The 18,347-nt window shown below is 37.0% G+C and overlaps 4 protein-coding genes and 1 long non-coding RNA gene across 5 annotated transcripts; 2 read left to right on the forward strand and 3 right to left on the reverse strand.

The window, feature by feature from the left end:
• Positions 1-807: 807 nt before the first annotated feature.
• Positions 808-1,662, reverse strand: LOC105227304 (uncharacterized). Its single transcript, XM_011206572.4, has 2 exons — positions 1,427-1,662; positions 808-1,366 (listed from the first exon to the last, which is right to left on the reverse strand). Exons 1-2 carry the CDS (start codon positions 1,619-1,621, stop codon positions 953-955), a joined length of 609 nt encoding a protein of 202 aa, XP_011204874.1. The 5' UTR covers positions 1,622-1,662; the 3' UTR covers positions 808-952.
• A 1,032-nt stretch (positions 1,663-2,694) lies between these two features.
• Positions 2,695-4,350, reverse strand: LOC105227305 (origin recognition complex subunit 4). The gene is made up of 3 exons (XM_011206573.4): positions 4,061-4,350; positions 3,594-4,003; positions 2,695-3,532 (listed from the first exon to the last, which is right to left on the reverse strand). Exons 1-3 carry the CDS (start codon positions 4,241-4,243, stop codon positions 2,758-2,760), a joined length of 1,368 nt encoding a protein of 455 aa, XP_011204875.2. The 5' UTR covers positions 4,244-4,350; the 3' UTR covers positions 2,695-2,757.
• Positions 4,351-4,381: 31 nt separating this feature from the next.
• LOC105227306 (augmin complex subunit wac) lies at positions 4,382-5,344 on the forward strand. Its single transcript, XM_011206575.4, has 5 exons — positions 4,382-4,517; positions 4,575-4,619; positions 4,674-4,941; positions 5,002-5,101; positions 5,170-5,344. Exons 1-5 carry the CDS (start codon positions 4,514-4,516, stop codon positions 5,257-5,259), a joined length of 507 nt encoding a protein of 168 aa, XP_011204877.2. The 5' UTR covers positions 4,382-4,513; the 3' UTR covers positions 5,260-5,344.
• A 1,861-nt stretch (positions 5,345-7,205) lies between these two features.
• LOC125777284 (uncharacterized) lies at positions 7,206-9,370 on the reverse strand. Its single transcript, XR_007422235.1, has 2 exons — positions 9,079-9,370; positions 7,206-8,748 (listed from the first exon to the last, which is right to left on the reverse strand). It is a non-coding gene; the product is annotated as an uncharacterized LOC125777284 (long non-coding RNA).
• Positions 9,371-14,706: 5,336 nt separating this feature from the next.
• On the forward strand, positions 14,707-15,661 carry LOC105227307 (uncharacterized). Its single transcript, XM_011206576.4, has 4 exons — positions 14,707-14,779; positions 14,980-15,065; positions 15,126-15,348; positions 15,407-15,661. The coding sequence occupies exons 1-4, from the start codon at positions 14,771-14,773 to the stop codon at positions 15,530-15,532; spliced, it is 444 nt and encodes a 147-aa protein (XP_011204878.1). The 5' UTR covers positions 14,707-14,770; the 3' UTR covers positions 15,533-15,661.
• Positions 15,662-18,347: the final 2,686 nt, after the last annotated feature.

The following is an 18,347-nucleotide window of genomic DNA, read 5'->3' on the forward strand; positions in this document are numbered from 1 at the left end:
CAGATCATATAAGATCGAATGCAAGAATTCTGTTTTTATAGATTCACAAAGGACTGCATATAGTAGTTCAAGTGTCGATCAGCCATCGTCCCTAACATAACCTAACTTAAGTGGTTTTCCAATATCATACAGGCCATATGAGCACGGAAGATGATGAACGCCGTTGGCATCGAATATTGTGATGACCTTGAATGCCCGTGAAATGAAGCTGTTCGAGATAGCTGACATTCTGGGCATTCGGGAGCTCTGTATAAAGTCGGCGTCGCATGGGCAATTAACCAAAAGCAATAACAAGACGTCGAGTGAATATCATTTTTTAGCACTGCAGTGGAAGCATGTTTTTGTCACGAATGACGTGATTGTCAGAAACTCCTTCGAATTTCATTTCAACAGCATGAAACACGGCGTGAAGTGGTCTCAACTAACGCGACGACAGGAGAACAACCACCGCCTCCCTCGCTATCATTTCTCAAATAAGTCAAAATAAGGGTACGACTTCGATGCAGCTGAAATTTTTACTGTTCCTGTCTATGATCTCCAACTATAGTACCCAAAATAAGCACTATCGTGCGGTAAGGCTAAGTACTTACCGCACCGCCCCCGTATATGATATAAAATAAATTTTAAGAAAAAAAGATCTATAATTTCGGTAAGTGAAACTAAGTGACGAAGACTTTTCTACACAAAACGTCTGTTCCCACGGCACTCGGCTCTACGTAACCAAATTTGACCAAGATTTTTTATTCGGTCAAAGCCTGCTAACTCGGTAGAACCAAACGACACTATGCAACGTTCCCATAAAGTCAACTACATGAGGATTAAGGATAAGTGTAGGTTAATTTACCTAATATTTTATTTTTGACTAGATATGCCCGCACCATAATAGATTACCATATTCAATGCCCAATAATACAATAAATGTTACACGACTTTCGATAACGTTTGCGTATTCCTAATCTAGTTGATTGTAGCGCATAAAATCTCCACCGTACTTCGGTGCGTACATCTCGTCCACGTCTTTGTTGTAATATATATAATCATTGCTGTTGGAACTTGATATTAGCGGTGTAAAGCCACTGTTCATATCAATATTGAGATCGGCCTTTAGTCGTTGATCTGGCTTACGACCCAACGAGATCAGCTTGCCATACAATTCCGTGTCTCTTTGTAGTGCACGATCGAAATCCTTCCAGTGTACGAATTTTATATTATCAGCGGCGATTGCATTCTTATTCAGCAACTCGATGAGTGTATTCGAAGTTACCGGCTGCACCAGGCTGTATTCACGTTCGGCGGCTGCAGCTGCTTCGGCTGGATTCATAAGCATACGCTTAGAAAGCGAGGGCAAAAGGGCGACGTCAAGTTCCTGAAAAATTAAACAATTGTTTTAAAATAAAAACATATTTTCATAAAACTTCGTGTTTACCCCATCGCCACGACGTCCGATGCGTGGTATTGTTTTCATATTCTTCAGGAAATAACTGTCCGATCGTCGTCCCAAGCGCGGCACATTTTTAGTGATCTTCAGGAAGAATCCTGGACTTTCATTGCCCTGACAATGGTTTGCCAAAGTAGTTAGTAAGAGTAAAACGCCAAATGTTAGCAGCGAAGAGGAATGCATATTTTCTGTTTTTTTTCTGTGTAGCCGGAGTTGACACTCTTAGAATATTACTATTTTTTTGTTTTGGGTACTGCTGCTAACCATTCTACGCGCTTGTTCCCACACTGTACTCCTGGTTGATATAACAGCCCAATTTATACTTAAGCTCATGCCAATCGCATTGTTCAGCCAATTATACTGGTGCCGAAATCATGAGGGTATTAGCATTATCGATCGGTTTAGTAGAGAGCATTGATGATATGGAAGTTTGAATGACCTAGATGTGTTGACATGTGGTCTGAAAAATTGTTATCATCACCCTTTTTAAACAAGACACCTTTATTTCTAGGAGTATACGCATACATATCTATATATAAGTATGTATGTATATCTGTATATACATACTTCATCGAAAAGCTTTTTCAAAATCTCAATATGGTGTAAAAACCACATAACTGTAAAACTTCGTATGTAAATCGATTTTTAAAATTTATAAAAAAAAATAGAGAATTTTCATTTTGTGAATTCAGTTGTTTAAATAAATGTTGTCGCTTTCAAAATAATCCTCATTCGATTTTTGGTCCGACATTAGAACTGTCAACTGAGAAACTTTGCCTTTAAAAACTATTTAACAAATATTTTAGGCTGCTGCAACAACCTTAACGGATTTTAAAAATTTGATTCGAATTTTTCCACAAAGAGAGTTCTGTATCCTAAATCAAAAGAGAAAATGCCGATAAAGGGCAAAAGAAATTTCTATGTCCGAACAGAGTCTTAGTTTATATTCCATCTAAGCAATAACAACTCTGTGTCGAAGTATAACGGCAAAGTAAATATTTCGTTGGCAGTAGAATTTAAACTTATATTTGTTACATGTTACCAAAATCTTCTCAATATACGGCGGAAAATACCCGATTTTAAAACAAGAAAACAATTTGTCCTTATGAGAATTGGCCCGGATGTTGGTATAAATGCAATAAACGTGCCAGCTTCAAACTAGTGCCGGGTTAGCCGGAAATACATATATAGTGGAGTGGAAACGTTCGGAATAAAACAACTAACTGCTCAGTTCTAATAAATTTAAATACTTAAAATACTGAATAAGACTTAAAATATATTTAAAAAAAAATAAATAACTAAACCATATTTTTATTTGCTTAAATTATAGAGCTCTGCGCCCATTGCGCTACCTCCGTTGGGAGAGCTTGATATTTTTGTACAGCATCATTCAACTGGCCATACGTTAATGCCAGACGGTGCATTTCGAAGTCTTTTTGCACTTTGCCAACTGAATTAGAAATTGGTAGGATAACTTCCATATGACGCAGTCGTTCAAATGCCTTAAGCGAGACGGCACGTTCTATGCCCTGCATAGTGGTGGACACTTTAGCGAATTTTGCAAAACGTGCGAAAATAATTTCGAAATTGAAAGGGTCGCGATCATAGATTTCGGAATGATGTTTGATGGCAATGACTAGACACAACTCGAGCACGGATAAGCCGCACAATAATTCTACTCTCGGATCAATTGTGTAGGTTGCAACTATTTCGGACATTTGCTCTGCGGTGATATTTGGTTGCGCGTCTGGATCTAATTGCGATACAAGGCGGAATAGGAATATTTTTAGAAACGATTCACTCTTATCGATTTCATATAGAGTCTTTAACGAAGATACTGCCACAGATTTTGCCTCATCTATTAGCACAGCTATGCCATTATTCCAAGATTCAATAAATTTTCTATTAAATTTGTACTTCGCAGGATTGAAATGACAGCGATGCATCGTTAGCTCAGTTGAATTCAGCTTCTGTAAATGCGATATACGTTCTGCGATCTGCTTTAACTCTCTTTCGGTAGGTATGCTTAATAAAGTCTCGAAGAGATCTAGATATTTTTCAAAATTATCCGATGTCGGAAAAAGGAAAACTTGTCTGCAATTAAATATTATAATTTTATAATACTCATTTTGAAATTCAACTTATTAAGTATTACCTGTGTGAAAAACGGGATTTTACCCGCTTCTCCAACAATTCGATGACATCCAGACGGCATGTTGCTCCTATCACACAGATCGGTGCTTGTGCCGACTGTGACACGTCAAACAAATTGTACAATAACGTCTGATTGTGATGCGCGCAGAAGAGATCAAATTCATCCAATATGAAGATTACACTTTTAGAACGTTTGTTGCCTGATTTCAGGCATGCCAATAGAAATGCTAAATTTTCTGCAAAGGAACCAAAAGCTTTTCCATTGGCAGCATTTTCCAATTGCATTTGTACTGTGATCGATTTGAGTGCCAATTTGTCATCAGTGTGTAGATTGCCATTTAAATGCACAAGCATTGTATTTTGTTGAAAATCTGTGCTAGGCACGAGGTCACTCAGCACTGCATTAATTAACTAGAATAGACGGAATTATAATTTTTTACATTAATATCTGTAATCATAAGGACTCACAGTGCTTTTGCCCGATCCTCGCGGGCCAATGAGCAGTAGTGAATTCGATTCTCCCAATTCTGCAGTTCGTTGTAGCAACTGCCTCACGTTTTCACGTTCCGCCTCATGCCCGTGTAAAGTTGTATAGTCACGCTGTAATCGTTCTTTTAAAAAACGCCTAATTTGTATTAAATCGTCTTGCATTTTCTTAATATTTACTACGGAAATTACTTTACAACAAATTGTTTATAAAATGCATCTACTAAACAGCTGTTGTTTAATTGAGCGCCAAAAAGGTTTTTTTGCATGCATTTCATTTTTTAAATTTAGATGGCGCTGTTACAAGTAGTGCTAACATTCATGATTCTCCTGCTAAAAGTGCTGCCAAGTCACAAACTATAATTTTGACGTTTAATTGAAAAGCAAAATAAACAGAAATTTCTTACACTCGCAGTTGGATAAATATAAATTATTATGGGTAATATTAATTGGATACTGTTTACGTGAATTAAAACTTATAACGCATATTTACTAGATCATTTCCAGTTGCAAGATGAAGTGCAGGCACTGCAAAAATTGAGTGAGTTCCCTTATCATGGCAAAATAAAAATCTTAATAATGGCTTGCATTACAGGGGAGCACTATGAGCATCAGCTGCGTCTTGTGGGACTGGAACTCTGCGACCTGCCTGATGATGTTTGTAATTTATTAGAAGAATGTGCAGAATTGCAGAAGGTCACACAACTGCATGACTTACACTTGGAATATCTGAAAGAATTTTATTATGGGAAATTGAAAGAGCACTTGGAAAATGGTATAACCATCGCTAAAATGCAATCAGAAATCAAGGAACAAGAACAACAATTGCAAAAAGAAATAGCGGAATGCAATTTACTTGAAAAGTAATTAACTGTTTTATAAATATGTTTATGCATTTGTATTAATGATTATAATTCTTTTAGGTTCATAACGTCTGTCAATAAGCGACTGATATCCGAATCAGAAATGCAGCGTAATAAAATTATGATTGAGGGAAAAATACAAAATTTGCAAGAAAGACAGGTAATTAGTATGAACAATATTAATATCGTAAAATATTTAAACAATTTTCGTAATTTTTAAATTTTTAGGGCGGATTCAATGTTCCTGATGATTTAAATATAGATGAACTTGTGAAAAAAGTGGAACGATTAGAGAAACTCAAGCAAAAAGAAAAGTAATTTTCATTATATTTACATGCCTAGAGCAAGTGCAAATGAATAATTTATTTAAGAGTTGTTATACTTCACAAATTGGCAACATAATTTGTCTATACATAATTAAATGATTAAATATCTGAATTGATTTTAGAATTTGTCAAGCTGTAAGCATTTATAAATAAATTTAAAAAAATATATATATCCACTTTGATTAAACTTGTAATGTCGACTTTAAAATACCATGCAGTTTATTATGTTAATTTAGTATGAGTCAAAGTAGGTCATAGAAAATGTGAGTGTAAACTAGTTCATTAAAAACCAGACATTTCCCAGTTGAAATTTCATGTCAAAGACGCTTGATATCTCTGTTGGTTGATTTTTTTTATAATAGTTCTGAATGTTTGCATATAAATTGTGACGAAAAAATATTTGAAAAATGTTAATAAAACGCAAAATATTTAATTATTCATTAATATTTATTTTTTCGCCTTCAAAATAATTCCCACAAGATGTAATATAATGTTATATCAACTATTTTTTCAGTCATTATTTTCTAATTCCTCCTATTTGTCCGTTGTTACGTCTTCCTTTTTTAAAATCTTATCCCTCTTATCCCATTGGTTCGGTTCTTCGGGCACGTCAATTTCTTCCTCTAAATCTAAGTTATTACATATTTGTAAGAAACATCATTGTAATACACCCACACTTGCCGTTAATAATATAAATTTAATCTGTACAGATAGTTTTAAGTTCCTAGGCTTAAAATTAGACTCTAAGTATTCATTTAAGCAACATTGTCAATATGTAAGAAAAAGACTATTTGTTACCAACATCTCCGATAAAAACATATTGTCTTAATCTGGACTGCCTTTTTAAAAAAGAAGATATGGAAGACAGCTTATGTAATCTCTATCAACAATGATGATCCTGCTCAGCTTTTAATGAACCCAACTATTATCCCACCAGTCAGCCGAAAGCCTATGATGCTAGTGCTGCGTACTATAGTTTATGTAATAATTTGTTTATTATGTAAGCTTTAATAAAATAAAATAAAAAATTTTTCAGTCCCCGATACACTTTCTGCAATGGCCTTTAGCTCCACAAATTTGTTAAACTTGTGAGATTTATTTACTTGTCCCTTTATTAATCTCTTCTTAATTTGCCTTCGTAAACAGTACTGACGAAATATTTATTAGAGATCTTTTAATAAAAGTATTGTTACAAAAAGTAGTATTAAGTTGTATTTGTATTACTATATGCATCCCTGATTATGAACAATAGCTGTAGGTATATGGAATAGCATTTGTCTTGTTGTAGACATCTGGCGCCACACTGTCTGCTCGTCTAGTTAAACAATTGCTGAGTCTGGCGCCGCGACTGTCTGCTTGCGTCTGGCGCCGTATAGCCGTATGTTCTGGTAATTTCCAGACGCGATATTCTAGAAGGACACGTCGGCATCAGCGAGAAGTGCGTGGCTATATAAGCCGTGGCAGCGCCAACGTAATCAATCAGTGCTAAGAGTAAACTGCTATAGTGTAGACGAGTTGTGAAATAAAGAGTTGTTGAATTAAATTAAACAGTGTTGATTTTATTTGTCAATCCAGAGATACGAACCTAACAAAGTAAACTAGCAAGAGTAAATTCGTAACAATTGGTGTCAGAAGTGGGATTGTCAAATAATCCAAATTCAAGATGGTTAAATTCGGAGAATTGAGAATTCAGCAATTAAAAAAGGAACTGGAGGAGCGTAATTTGCCGATAAGTGGGCAAAAGGCGGATCTGCAGGCACGATTACGTGAAGCAATGGAAGCGGATGGAATTAATGTGGACGAGTTCGAATTTGTTGGGCCAGAAACTTCTACAAAGGTAGAAGAAAAAGTAGAAGAACAACGAACATCATCAAGTGTGGACATGAACTTGCTGTTAGTGGCTATTAAGCAAATCGCTCATTTACTTCAATAGTGTCATAACTCAAAAAACGCATTTTTTCAGGAGAGCAATTTTTAGTTTTTAGCTTTCTTTTGTGGGTTAAATAAAAGTTAAGATCGCAGATTTTCTATGCAAACTAGTGATATGTCATGTGTAGTATACATTATAGAAGAAATTCGACCGAAATTAATGATTTCCCAATTTTTTCTTGAACAAAAACTTTTCTGCTTTGAATTATGTCATTGTTTCTGAAAAAACATAGAAATTTCTCGGTTATAAACTAAATGTGTCATTATTGTTGAGAAATAAAATACAAACCCCCATATTCATAATCAATAAAAATGGTTTATAAAGTTTTTTAAAATGACATTTCCAGCTGAATTTCCATTTATAAGAGCTTTATATTTATTTTTTATGAATAATGGGCGAAATTTATACATTTAGACATTTTATTTTCGGGGGTTTTTAACGTAAAAAAAATAAAATACAAAAATTCATAGCATCAAAACATATTTTTATATGAAGTTAATTTTCAGTTTTTAAAAATAGTAGAAATAATTAGTAAATAGTGGAAATACATATATGATTGAATCACAAATTGTTATAAAATTCTTGATAAAAGCGTGGAATCAAGTTCTTTTTAATTAATTCGTTGATATCTTGTCTTTTATTATTAGGAATTTCGATTTTGGAGTGGTAGGCTTTTTGTAAATCAATCGGTGTGCTATGTTTCTTCTTGGATTTGATTATAGTGGCTTCCCTGAACTTCTCCTCGGCGTATGATGATTTGAAAAGCACAGAGTTGGGTGACTCTCGTTGAACCTTCAGGATTTTCACTTGAGAGAGTTAAATTTCTCCCATATTCAATGGACCCATGTCATTAGAGAGTAATTTGAGGTCAAAGAAATCTCCATAAGACACTTCTTGCACTAAGAATGGGTGGCCTGTTTTCTTAGCTGATCGAATTGTAGTAATGAATGAGTCAGTGGTGTCAACGAGTTTCATACAATTGGAAATAAATTGCCTCTGCTTCTCAATGTCGCCAAGAGCCCAATATGAGGAAAATATCTCTTTTCTCTACTCTTCGCTAAATATATTTGAACATTTATACCGACAGTTTTCACCGCACGGAGGTTTAATTTCTCTTTTGTTTCGAATAATTTTTTTAAGCTTTCATAGTGTTCAGCACTATTTCTCTTTTTTTTTACAATACATATTTTTCTTCCAATTTTCTGGCTGCTTCCTCTTTTTTTTTCATCGCCGGACTAACAAGAATGGTGGAAGAATTGTTTATGTTTGAAGTTGATGTGCTTGGTTGCAGATCAAAGGAGTTTTGTTCAGGTACTGGCGTACATAATTCTAGATCTGGAGAATCTTCCTCGAAGCAGTTATCATAAATCATGCTGTTTACCGCGGTCGGATGTGGTGGGTTATCTTCATCATTGCCGTAGACACTATCACTGGAATCGTTAGCAGAAACTGGGAAGTATGTCACATCAACTATGGAATTGTCACTATCTTCTGAGAACAATGATGTAGAAGATCCGCAATTATTTTTGGATAATGACATTTCCAAGTAAGCTAGAAAAAGTCGAAATTCGTAATTTTATTATCAGCAATAGCGTATCATTTTACGCTATGAGAAGGTGTTTTATATTATAGCCGATACTATTTTCGTAAATAATGACATATTTTATATTAACACAAAATCGCCATTTCTACACAGCCCATTTTTTCACGAAAAAAACGTCACAAAACAAAATACCTAGTTATGTAAATAATTTATTTTCAACAACAACGTCACATATTGTGTTGCGCAAATTATGAGGAACTAAAATTTTTCAACAGTATAGTCACAACGCAAAATAATACCATTTACATGAAAATTAGCAACATGAAAAATATAACTACCTTTTCACATAAATCGCTGTAACACAAAATATATCGTTTTTTCGGAAAAACTAATAATCTTTACACGACGACGACTCATGTTAAATTGAAATGTGTCGATGCTGTAGCAAAAATTTGACGCGTCACAACAAGTGGAATAACGGCACTTTTTCATCTCACGCGTTCAATTTTCTACTAATCACAGAGAATTTTTTATACAATATTAACCATGATATTGAGCACATTTTTTTGTATTTAACTCAAAAAATCAGTTTTTTGAGTTATGACACTGTTGAAGTAAATGAGCGAAATAGAAAATCGTCTGGCACAGCAAATAGCTGAAAATACAGAAAATGCAGTGCAAACAGAAAATCGTCTGGCACAGCAAATAGCTGAAAATACAGAAAATGCATTGCAAACAGAAAATCGTCTGGCACAGCAAATGACGCAAATAGCTGAAAATACATCACAGCTAGAGTCTCGCCTTACACAACAAATGACTGAAAATAATACGCAGTTAGAAAATCGTTTGGTACAACAGATTACGGAAAATACTACACAACTACAAAAACAAGTGCAAGAGAAATTTTCAAAATTTGAAGACGAATTAAGCACTTTAAAAAATGACGAAGAAAATTTGAAATCAGAAGTTCTTCATTTGAGTAATCGGATGCGAGAACTGCAACTGCATGGCCCTGCACCATCAACAAATAATCCAAGATTGAAGGCACCCACATTCGATGGAAGTATTCCATTTCAAATTTTCAAACTTCAGTTTGAAAAGACAGCATTGGCCAATAACTGGAATGCAGCGGACAAAGTGGCGTCCTTGTTTGTATCATTGAAAGGACCTGCGGCAGAAATCCTTCAGACTATTCCAGACTGTGAACGGGACAACTATGAGGCATTGATGAGTGCGATAGAAAGACGATATGGTAGTGAGCACCGGAAACAAATATACCAGATCGAACTGCAAAATAGGGGTCAGAAAATGAACGAGTCATTGCAAGAGTTCGCAACTGAAATAGAACGACTGGCTCATTTGGCAAATGCAGATGCACCTGTGGATTACATTGAGAGGGTAAAAATTCAATGTTTCATAAATGGAATTCGTGATGTGGACACCAAACGCGCCACATATGCATTGCCAAAAAGAACGTTTGCTGAAACGGTTTCGCACGCCCTCACACAGGAAACAGCTTCCCTACTAAGTAAACCAGCACACAAGGTACAAAGGGTTGAAATGGAACAACCGGCGCTGATGGAAGAAATATTGAAGACTCTGAAGACAATTGCTGCACCGCGAGTAAATACAACAGGCAGATGTTTCAACTGTGGAAAAGCGGGTCACTTTGCCCGAAATTGCAATATAAAAGTAAACCCATCAAAACGGAAACAACCAACAGATAACGAGGACGAAGCATCCACATCTCACAAGTCGTTAAACTAAAACGGAACAGTTCAAAGGGGCGTGAGCTGGTTCCCACAACTATTTGCCCCGCCATCTCGATATCACAAATAGGTCGCCATGACAACAATCTTACTATCAACGGCATCGTAAATGGACGACTGTCAACGCTTACTTTGGATACTGGTGCCACACATTCAATTATCCGACCGGATGTGGTAAGAGGGACGGTTGAACCATTAGTCGGTTGCAAGCTTCGAACGGCCACCGGGGAGGAAGCAGCTGTCGCGGGAAAAGTGTTTTGCGAAGTGATGATTGGTACCCTGGAAGTTAATCACACCTTCATCGTAGCAGAAATCACGGATGAAATTATAATGGGAGTAGATTTCATGATTGATCACGGGGTTACTTTGGATTTAAACAAGCAAATGCTGTTTTGCCAGAACATGGAGATGCCTATAAACACCGGATATGTGACCAACGTTGAAAGTAAGAGGGTGATTGTTGATGATAATCAGAGCATTCCACCAAAATCTGAGGCGATTGTATGGGCTAAAGTGAATGGAGGAGGTGGGACTGAAGAGTTGTGGATTGTGGAACCAACAAAAATAGATACACCCATATTGGTAGGAAAAACGCTTGTGAAAACTAGAGAAGACGCCACCATTCCGGTGAGAGTAGTGAATGAATTCAACACGCCTATAAGTCTGAAGAAAGGAGCAGTAATTGGACAGTGCCAGAATATAAGTGCAATAGCACGATGCGAACGGTCACAACAGAAGCCTACGATTGAGCCTCAGCAGATAAGTCCTACACTCCTAAATAATTTGCTGAACGAACTGCATGGAAATGAAAAATTAAAAGCAGAAAAACTATTAGAAAAATACGCATCCATATTTGCAAACGAAGGAAACACAGGAAGAACCGGCATTGTCAAACATCGCATAAATACTGGAGACGCTAAACCAATCCGACAAGCTCCGCGTAGGGTTCCACTAGCAAAACGAGAGGATGCTAACAAAATTATTGAAGACATGCACAAAAACGGTGTAATCGAACCTTCAATAAGTCCATGGAGCTCACCTATCGTCTTAGTTAAAAAGAAAGATGGTAGCACCCGTTTCTGCGTAGATTATAGGAAGTTGAATGATGTCACAAAGAAAGACAGTTATCCTCTACCAAGAATCGACGATACATTAGACACCTTGTCTGGAGCGAAATGGTTTTCTACATTAGATCTACAAAGTGGATATTGGCAAGTCGAGATCGATGAATGTGACCGTGAAAAGACCGCTTTCAGTATGGGCGACGGGTTGTGGGAATTCTCTGTGATGCCATTTGGGTTATGTAATGCGCCTGCAACGTTCGAGCGACTGATGGAACATGTGTTAAAAGGACTCAACTGGAAGACATGTTTGGTGTATCTTGATGACATTATCATCATGGGAAAAAGTTTTGATGATCATCTGAAAAATCTAGAGGAAGTCTTTCAGCGAATAGCATCAGCCGGATTACGCTTGAATCCCAAAAAGTGTTCATTATGGAAGAAGCAGGTCACATATCTCGGACATAAAGTGTCAACTGAAGGAATTCACACCGAGGAAGGAAAAATAAAAGCAGTGAAAGATTGGCCTCGACCCACCAACATTCATGAACTCCGCAGCTTCCTCGGCTTATGCACGTATTACCGCCGTTTTGTACCTGGATTTGCGAACGTGGCTAGAAGTTTACATGATTTAACAAAGAAGAATCGCCCGTTTGTATGGCAGTTGGAACAAGAAAAAGCGTTTGAGCAGCTTAAAGAATTACTTTGTACGGCGCCGATGTTAGCTTATCCAATACCTGGAAAGAAATTCATTCTGGATACAGATGCGAGCGCTTATGGAATTGGAGGTGTCCTGTCTCAGCTCATCGACGGACAAGAAAGAGTAATTGGGTATTACAGCAGAGTGCTCGGGAAACCAGAGAAAAACTACTGTGTGACGCGAAAAGAACTACTAGCTGTGGTGGAATGTGTAAAACATTTCCACAAGTATTTGTATGGACAACGATTCTTGCTGAGGACTGATCATGCAGCATTAAAATGGTTATTACAGTTTAAGAATCCGGAAGGCCAAATTGCACGATGGATCGAAAGATTACAGAATTACGACTTCGAAACGGAACATCGAAAGGGGATTCACCACAAAAATGCGGATGCATTATCACGTCGCCCTTGTCCACTGGAATGTAAACATTGCTCCAAATCAGAAGGAAAAGAAGGTATAATCGACGTGCGATTACTGAATATAGAACCTGAAGATGATTGGACTCCTCACCGCATCAGAATCAATCAGCTGGAGGACCCTGATCTTGCAAAGCTGATAATAGCCAAAGAAAATGGGGTACGACCACCAAAGGAACAAATAAGTAGCGAGAGTCCAACTGCAAAAGCATATTGGGCCCAATGGAACAGCATAAACCTCGTTAATGGATACCTTCATCGTACCTGGGAAAGCGAAGATGGCAAACATTCTCGTCTGTTGATCATAGTACCGAAGTCCATGATCCCGAAAGTGTTGAAAGAATATCACAATGGACCTAGTGGAGGGCACCTTGGAATTACAAAAACTATAGAGAAGATTAAACAACGGTTCTACTGGATCGGTTGTCGAGATTCCATAGCAGAATGGATAAGTAATTGCGTAGAGTGCATGGCAGCTAAAGGTCCTAAAGCCAAAAGTCGCGGTAGGCTACAACAGTACAACGTGGGATCACCATTTGAACGAGTCGCAATGGATGTTGCAGGTCCGTTCCCAACCAGTACGGCCGGAAACAAATATCTACTGGTTGTCATGGACTATTTCAGTAAATGGCCAGAAGTATATGCCTTACCAAACCAGGAAGCGAAGACAGTAGCCGAAGCGTTTGTAGAAAATTGGATAACAAGATTCGGAGTGCCCGTCGAATTACACTCAGATCAAGGCAGGAATTTCGAATCTTCCATTTTCCAAGAAGTCTGTACATTATTGGGCATCCACAAGACACGGACAACAGCGTTACACCCACAATCAGATGGAATGGTGGAGAGATTCAACCGAACGCTCGAAGAACATATGCGGAAAATCGTTGATAAAGATCAACGGAATTGGGACAAGTGCATCCAGATGTTCCTGCTGGCGTATCGTTCAGCGAAGCACGAGACAACTGGTTACACGCCAGCAAAGATTATTTTTGGATCTGATCTGCGACTCCCTGCTGATCTTAAGTTTGGAACGAATCCTACAGCTGTAAGAAATGATGGAGATTATTGTTCTGCCTTAAAGGAAGAAATGAATGAATTGCATCTAATGGTAAGACAGCATACGCATCTGATGAGCAATAAGATGAAGGACCGGTTCGATCAAGCGGCAAATTCAAAAGGTTTTGAAGAAGGTGATCTGGTCCTGTTGTACAATCCACTTCGAAAGAAAGGCTTGTCCCCGAAACTGCAGACAGCCTGGGAAGGACCCTATATGGTGATGAAACGACTTAATGACGTGGTATACCGCATACAAAGAAATGGAAAAGCACGATGTAAAATGAAAGTAGTACATTTGGAGAGGCTCGCCCCATTTGGTTCAAGAGGATTTGTGCCTAATCGGGACGATTAGGCTTTAGTGGAGGGCAGTGTTACAAAAGTAGTATTAAGTTATATTTGTATTACTATATGCATCCCTAATTATGAACAATAGCTGTAGGTATATGGAATAGCATTTGTCTTGTTGTAGACATCTGGCGCCACGGCTGTCTGCTCGTCGAAACAATAGACATCTGGCGCCGCACTGTCTGCTTGTCTAGGTAAACAATTGCTGAGTCTGGCGCCGCGACTGTCTGCTTGCGTCTGGCGCCGTATAGCCGTATGTTCTGGTAATTTCCAGACGCGATATTCTAGAAGGACACGTCGGCATCAGCGAGAAGTGCGTGGCTATATAAGCCGTGGCAGCGCCAACATAATCAATCAGTGCTAAGAGTAAACTGCTATAGTGTAGACGAGTTGTGAAATAAAGAGTTGTTGAATTAAATTAAACAGTGTTGATTTTATTTGTCAATCCAGAGATACGAACCTAACAAAGTAAACTAGCAAGAGTAAATTCGTAACAGTATCAACAATTTACATTCTATTATTATTAAATTATAACTCAGTTTACAATGCAACACTGTAAATTGACATTCAAAATAAACATATCAGTCGTACCAACGTTGACATATTTTCTCCGATTTTTTGATTTGGCAGCACTTTTCTCTTTCATTTTTCTTTCCGTTCTGCAAATCAGAATTGTCAAGATGGCTGAGGTAAATTTCTTCACAAAAATCTATAAAAATATTATCCATCCGTTTGTTTAATGTGTTCAAATGTACAAAATATGTGTGAAATATGCAGTGTTGTTATTACATTTGTGTATATTTGCATCTCAAGTCACATTACATGACGAATGGCTAAACAAAAACTTCAACTAGTACATTGTATTGATAATGCATCTTTCTAAACGCAGGTCGAAGAAACTCTTAAGAAGAAGCGTACCTTCAAAAAGTTCACCTACCGTGGTGTGGACCTCGACCAGTTGTTGGATATGCCCAAGTAAGTTCTACAACAGTTGTGTTATATGTACCAGTTTTTCATTTGTATCTTTATTTATAGCAACCAGTTGGTTGAACTGATGCACAGCCGTGCACGCAGGCGTTTCTCCCGTGGTCTTAAGCGTAAGCCAATGGCATTGATCAAGAAGCTGCGTAAGGCCAAGAAAGAAGCTCCACCAAATGAGAAACCTGATATTGTCAAGACTCATTTGAGAAACATGATCATTGTGCCCGAGATGACTGGTTCCATCATCGGTGTTTACAATGGCAAGGACTTCACACAGGTAAATTATCCGTCAGTTCAAAAATAACATAAGTTTATTAATGACGCTTTTATTCTAGGTTGAAATCAAACCTGAAATGATTGGTCACTATTTGGGAGAATTCTCGCTCACCTACAAACCAGTCAAGCACGGTAGGCCCGGTATTGGTGCTACCCACAGCTCCAGATTTATTCCACTTAAGTAAATTCAAAAGAAAACGGAATCAATACAAACACCTCTCAGCAGTGCATATTGTATCATGCTGTTATTAAACGCTTGGACGTTTATATATTATAGAAATAAAGGAGCCTACGTTTTTTAAGGATTAACAAAAGAGGAAACAATCGTCTTATTTGCAATTTTATGTAGTGATTTATAAAGTGTGTAATGAAATGGTGCTTTAATTATGGAGATTATGTGATTGTCAATATTTGAAGGTTTAATAACCCGTAAATCGGTGTCTCAACTTTAATAGTGTATAAGACTAGAGGCATTTGCATTAATTAGGTATATTTGTGCGTGCTGTAGTGTTACTGATGAGGCAGCAGAGTTCTATCCTTCAAGAAATGAATTTATGTGCCTACATGATCTCAGTCTGTGCAGTTAGATGTACCCGATTGTGGTGTGGGAACGAATTGCTTACAAATGCTTTAAAGCAGCAAAAAGCTGCCGCAGACAGTATTGGGTTTATTAGCGGTGTAAATAAAATTGATTTACTTTGCGCCATTTCTTTGAATCAACCCATCACATCGTTTGCTATTACCTATATCATAAATTTTTTAACCCTTTCAGTGGAAAAAATAATTTGTGGTGGAAAAAAAATCTAAAACTTTATTTTTAAGGTAATATAATGCTCCTAAATTCGAAAAAAATATTTATTTTTACCTGTGATATCGCAATTTACAGTTAGGGCATGTCGATTATATTCGACATTGACACTGGAAGATACCAAAATTTGTTATATGAAAAATGCAATTCTCTCTCAAATTATATGGCATATTTATTGAAAATTAATTGATTTTATAATTGTACTTATTGGGTTTTGTGGTATTCCAAGAAACAATTGGCTTCTCGTTTTACACAGAGATAAACGTTACATTTTTTACATATTATAAAGGAACTTTTACCACAATTGTTGGCTTTGCAACGTCCTGCGCTTTTAACATTTAAAAATTCCGGTAAATGCCTTATTTGATCCAAACGATCTTCTGGCGGTGGTTGTGTTTGGACATTTCTTTTATGCTTAGGCGGATTAGGCGACATAGAATCATTGTCGCTTTCTGTGTTACTTTCAGAACGCAAAGCTATTTGGCTGCTGCCCCTTGACTTTGTCTTCGACGGTCTTCCCCGTTTACGTGCTATATCCCCTTGTGTATTTTCCTGTTCTGCAGAAAGCAATGTTGTTGCTACAGCGATCCTAAAACTCATGGAGTCCTTTACATTTTTCTTTGGAATATTCTTCAATGTACAGTCGCGTCTATATTCCAACCATGCCGCTGTCAAAGACAAATCCACAAAGTCCATTATCACGCGAAGTGTCCACTTAACAGAACGAATGTCAAAGCGGTAATATTGAATCATTTGATCCAGTAAATCCACTCCGCCCACGCTCTCGTTATACATACGTACAAATTGTGGTCTGTCAATGCATATAAATTCATTAGAATCTTTTTCCCACCGTTTAGCCTTATCTTTAACTCCAATTCCAACAAAATTCGACCCCAGGTTGATGACTATTGTCATACCAACGAGTGATAAGTACAACACCATTTGCGTCAATGCATTCAGCAGAAAACCCTCGCCCTCTTGATTTCATTTCTTTCTCACTAGGAAGTTTGGAATTAGCGAATCTATTAAAACGAATGGTTCCGGCGGCATTAATTTTGCGTTGCTTCAATATTTCGAAAATCTGGTAAGAAGGAAAGTAGTTGTCGAAAAGTAGATTGTGACCAATGGCCATACTTGGAATCCGTTGACATAGATGAAGAACAACAGCAGAACCGAAACCAACATCCTTCACTATTTTTTATCTAATGGAGTTGTCGATCCTTGATAAATAAGAAAATCATACGGAATTCCACTTTTACCGCATAAAAAAAACTTTGATTCCCCATGGTGTGGGCTTTCCTTTTATGTATTGTTTTGCTACAAACTTCCCTTTAAATGGAATGATTTGTTCATCAATACAGAGATTTTCCTCCATTGGTAGGCTCCAAAGACGATTTCTCACTGTGTTTATTATTGGTTGAACTTTAAAAAGTCGATCTCTATTCTGCCCTTTTTTGTCCATAACATCAACCAAATGTAAATTATTTCTAATAGAAAAAAAAACGTTTTCTGGTCATATTCTCTCTGAAAAATGATATTCCAAGCGAAGGATCGTAAAACATTTCAACTCTCGGAAATTTTAAAACCTCCATCATTATATGATGTGCAAAAACAATTCGAACTTCATTGACTGAGCACTCCGTGAAATTTAATTGACCTTTCTGTTGAGCATATAAATTGGTATGATACGCAGTTCCAATGAAGAAATCATCAGTAAGATATTTTTTAAAATATGAATATGGTGTACCAATTTCAATATCTGCAGCATCTTGTGTACGTTCAAACTGAATTGCTGTCGAAGAATGTTCTATTCGATTTTTTCTCCAAGAAATAGCTTTCTTTGCTGTGAAGGTCAATGGAGTTTGTATGCTTGCCTTGGCTACTCATTATCAACTGATATACCCATTCCAGATATTTCGGCCTCAGTGATAAGCGGCAATTCCAAATCTAACACTTCATCTAAGGCTTCACCGCAATCTGGAATAATTTCCCGTTCTATCACTTCAAAAGTATTTCCATCCACCTTTTCGACATCATATTCCACCATATCTTCACACTGGCACTCATTTCCATCTTCAATATCAGAACAATTTACAAGAATTTCAAATATCTCATCATCATTTAAAGCTTTATATGCCATATTTTCTGAAAATTTATTATAAATAAACAAACTTTTATATAAATTTTTTTTT

Source organism: Bactrocera dorsalis, chromosome 3 (assembly GCF_023373825.1).
Source record: "Bactrocera dorsalis isolate Fly_Bdor chromosome 3, ASM2337382v1, whole genome shotgun sequence".
NCBI lineage: Eukaryota > Metazoa > Arthropoda > Insecta > Diptera > Tephritidae > Bactrocera > Bactrocera dorsalis.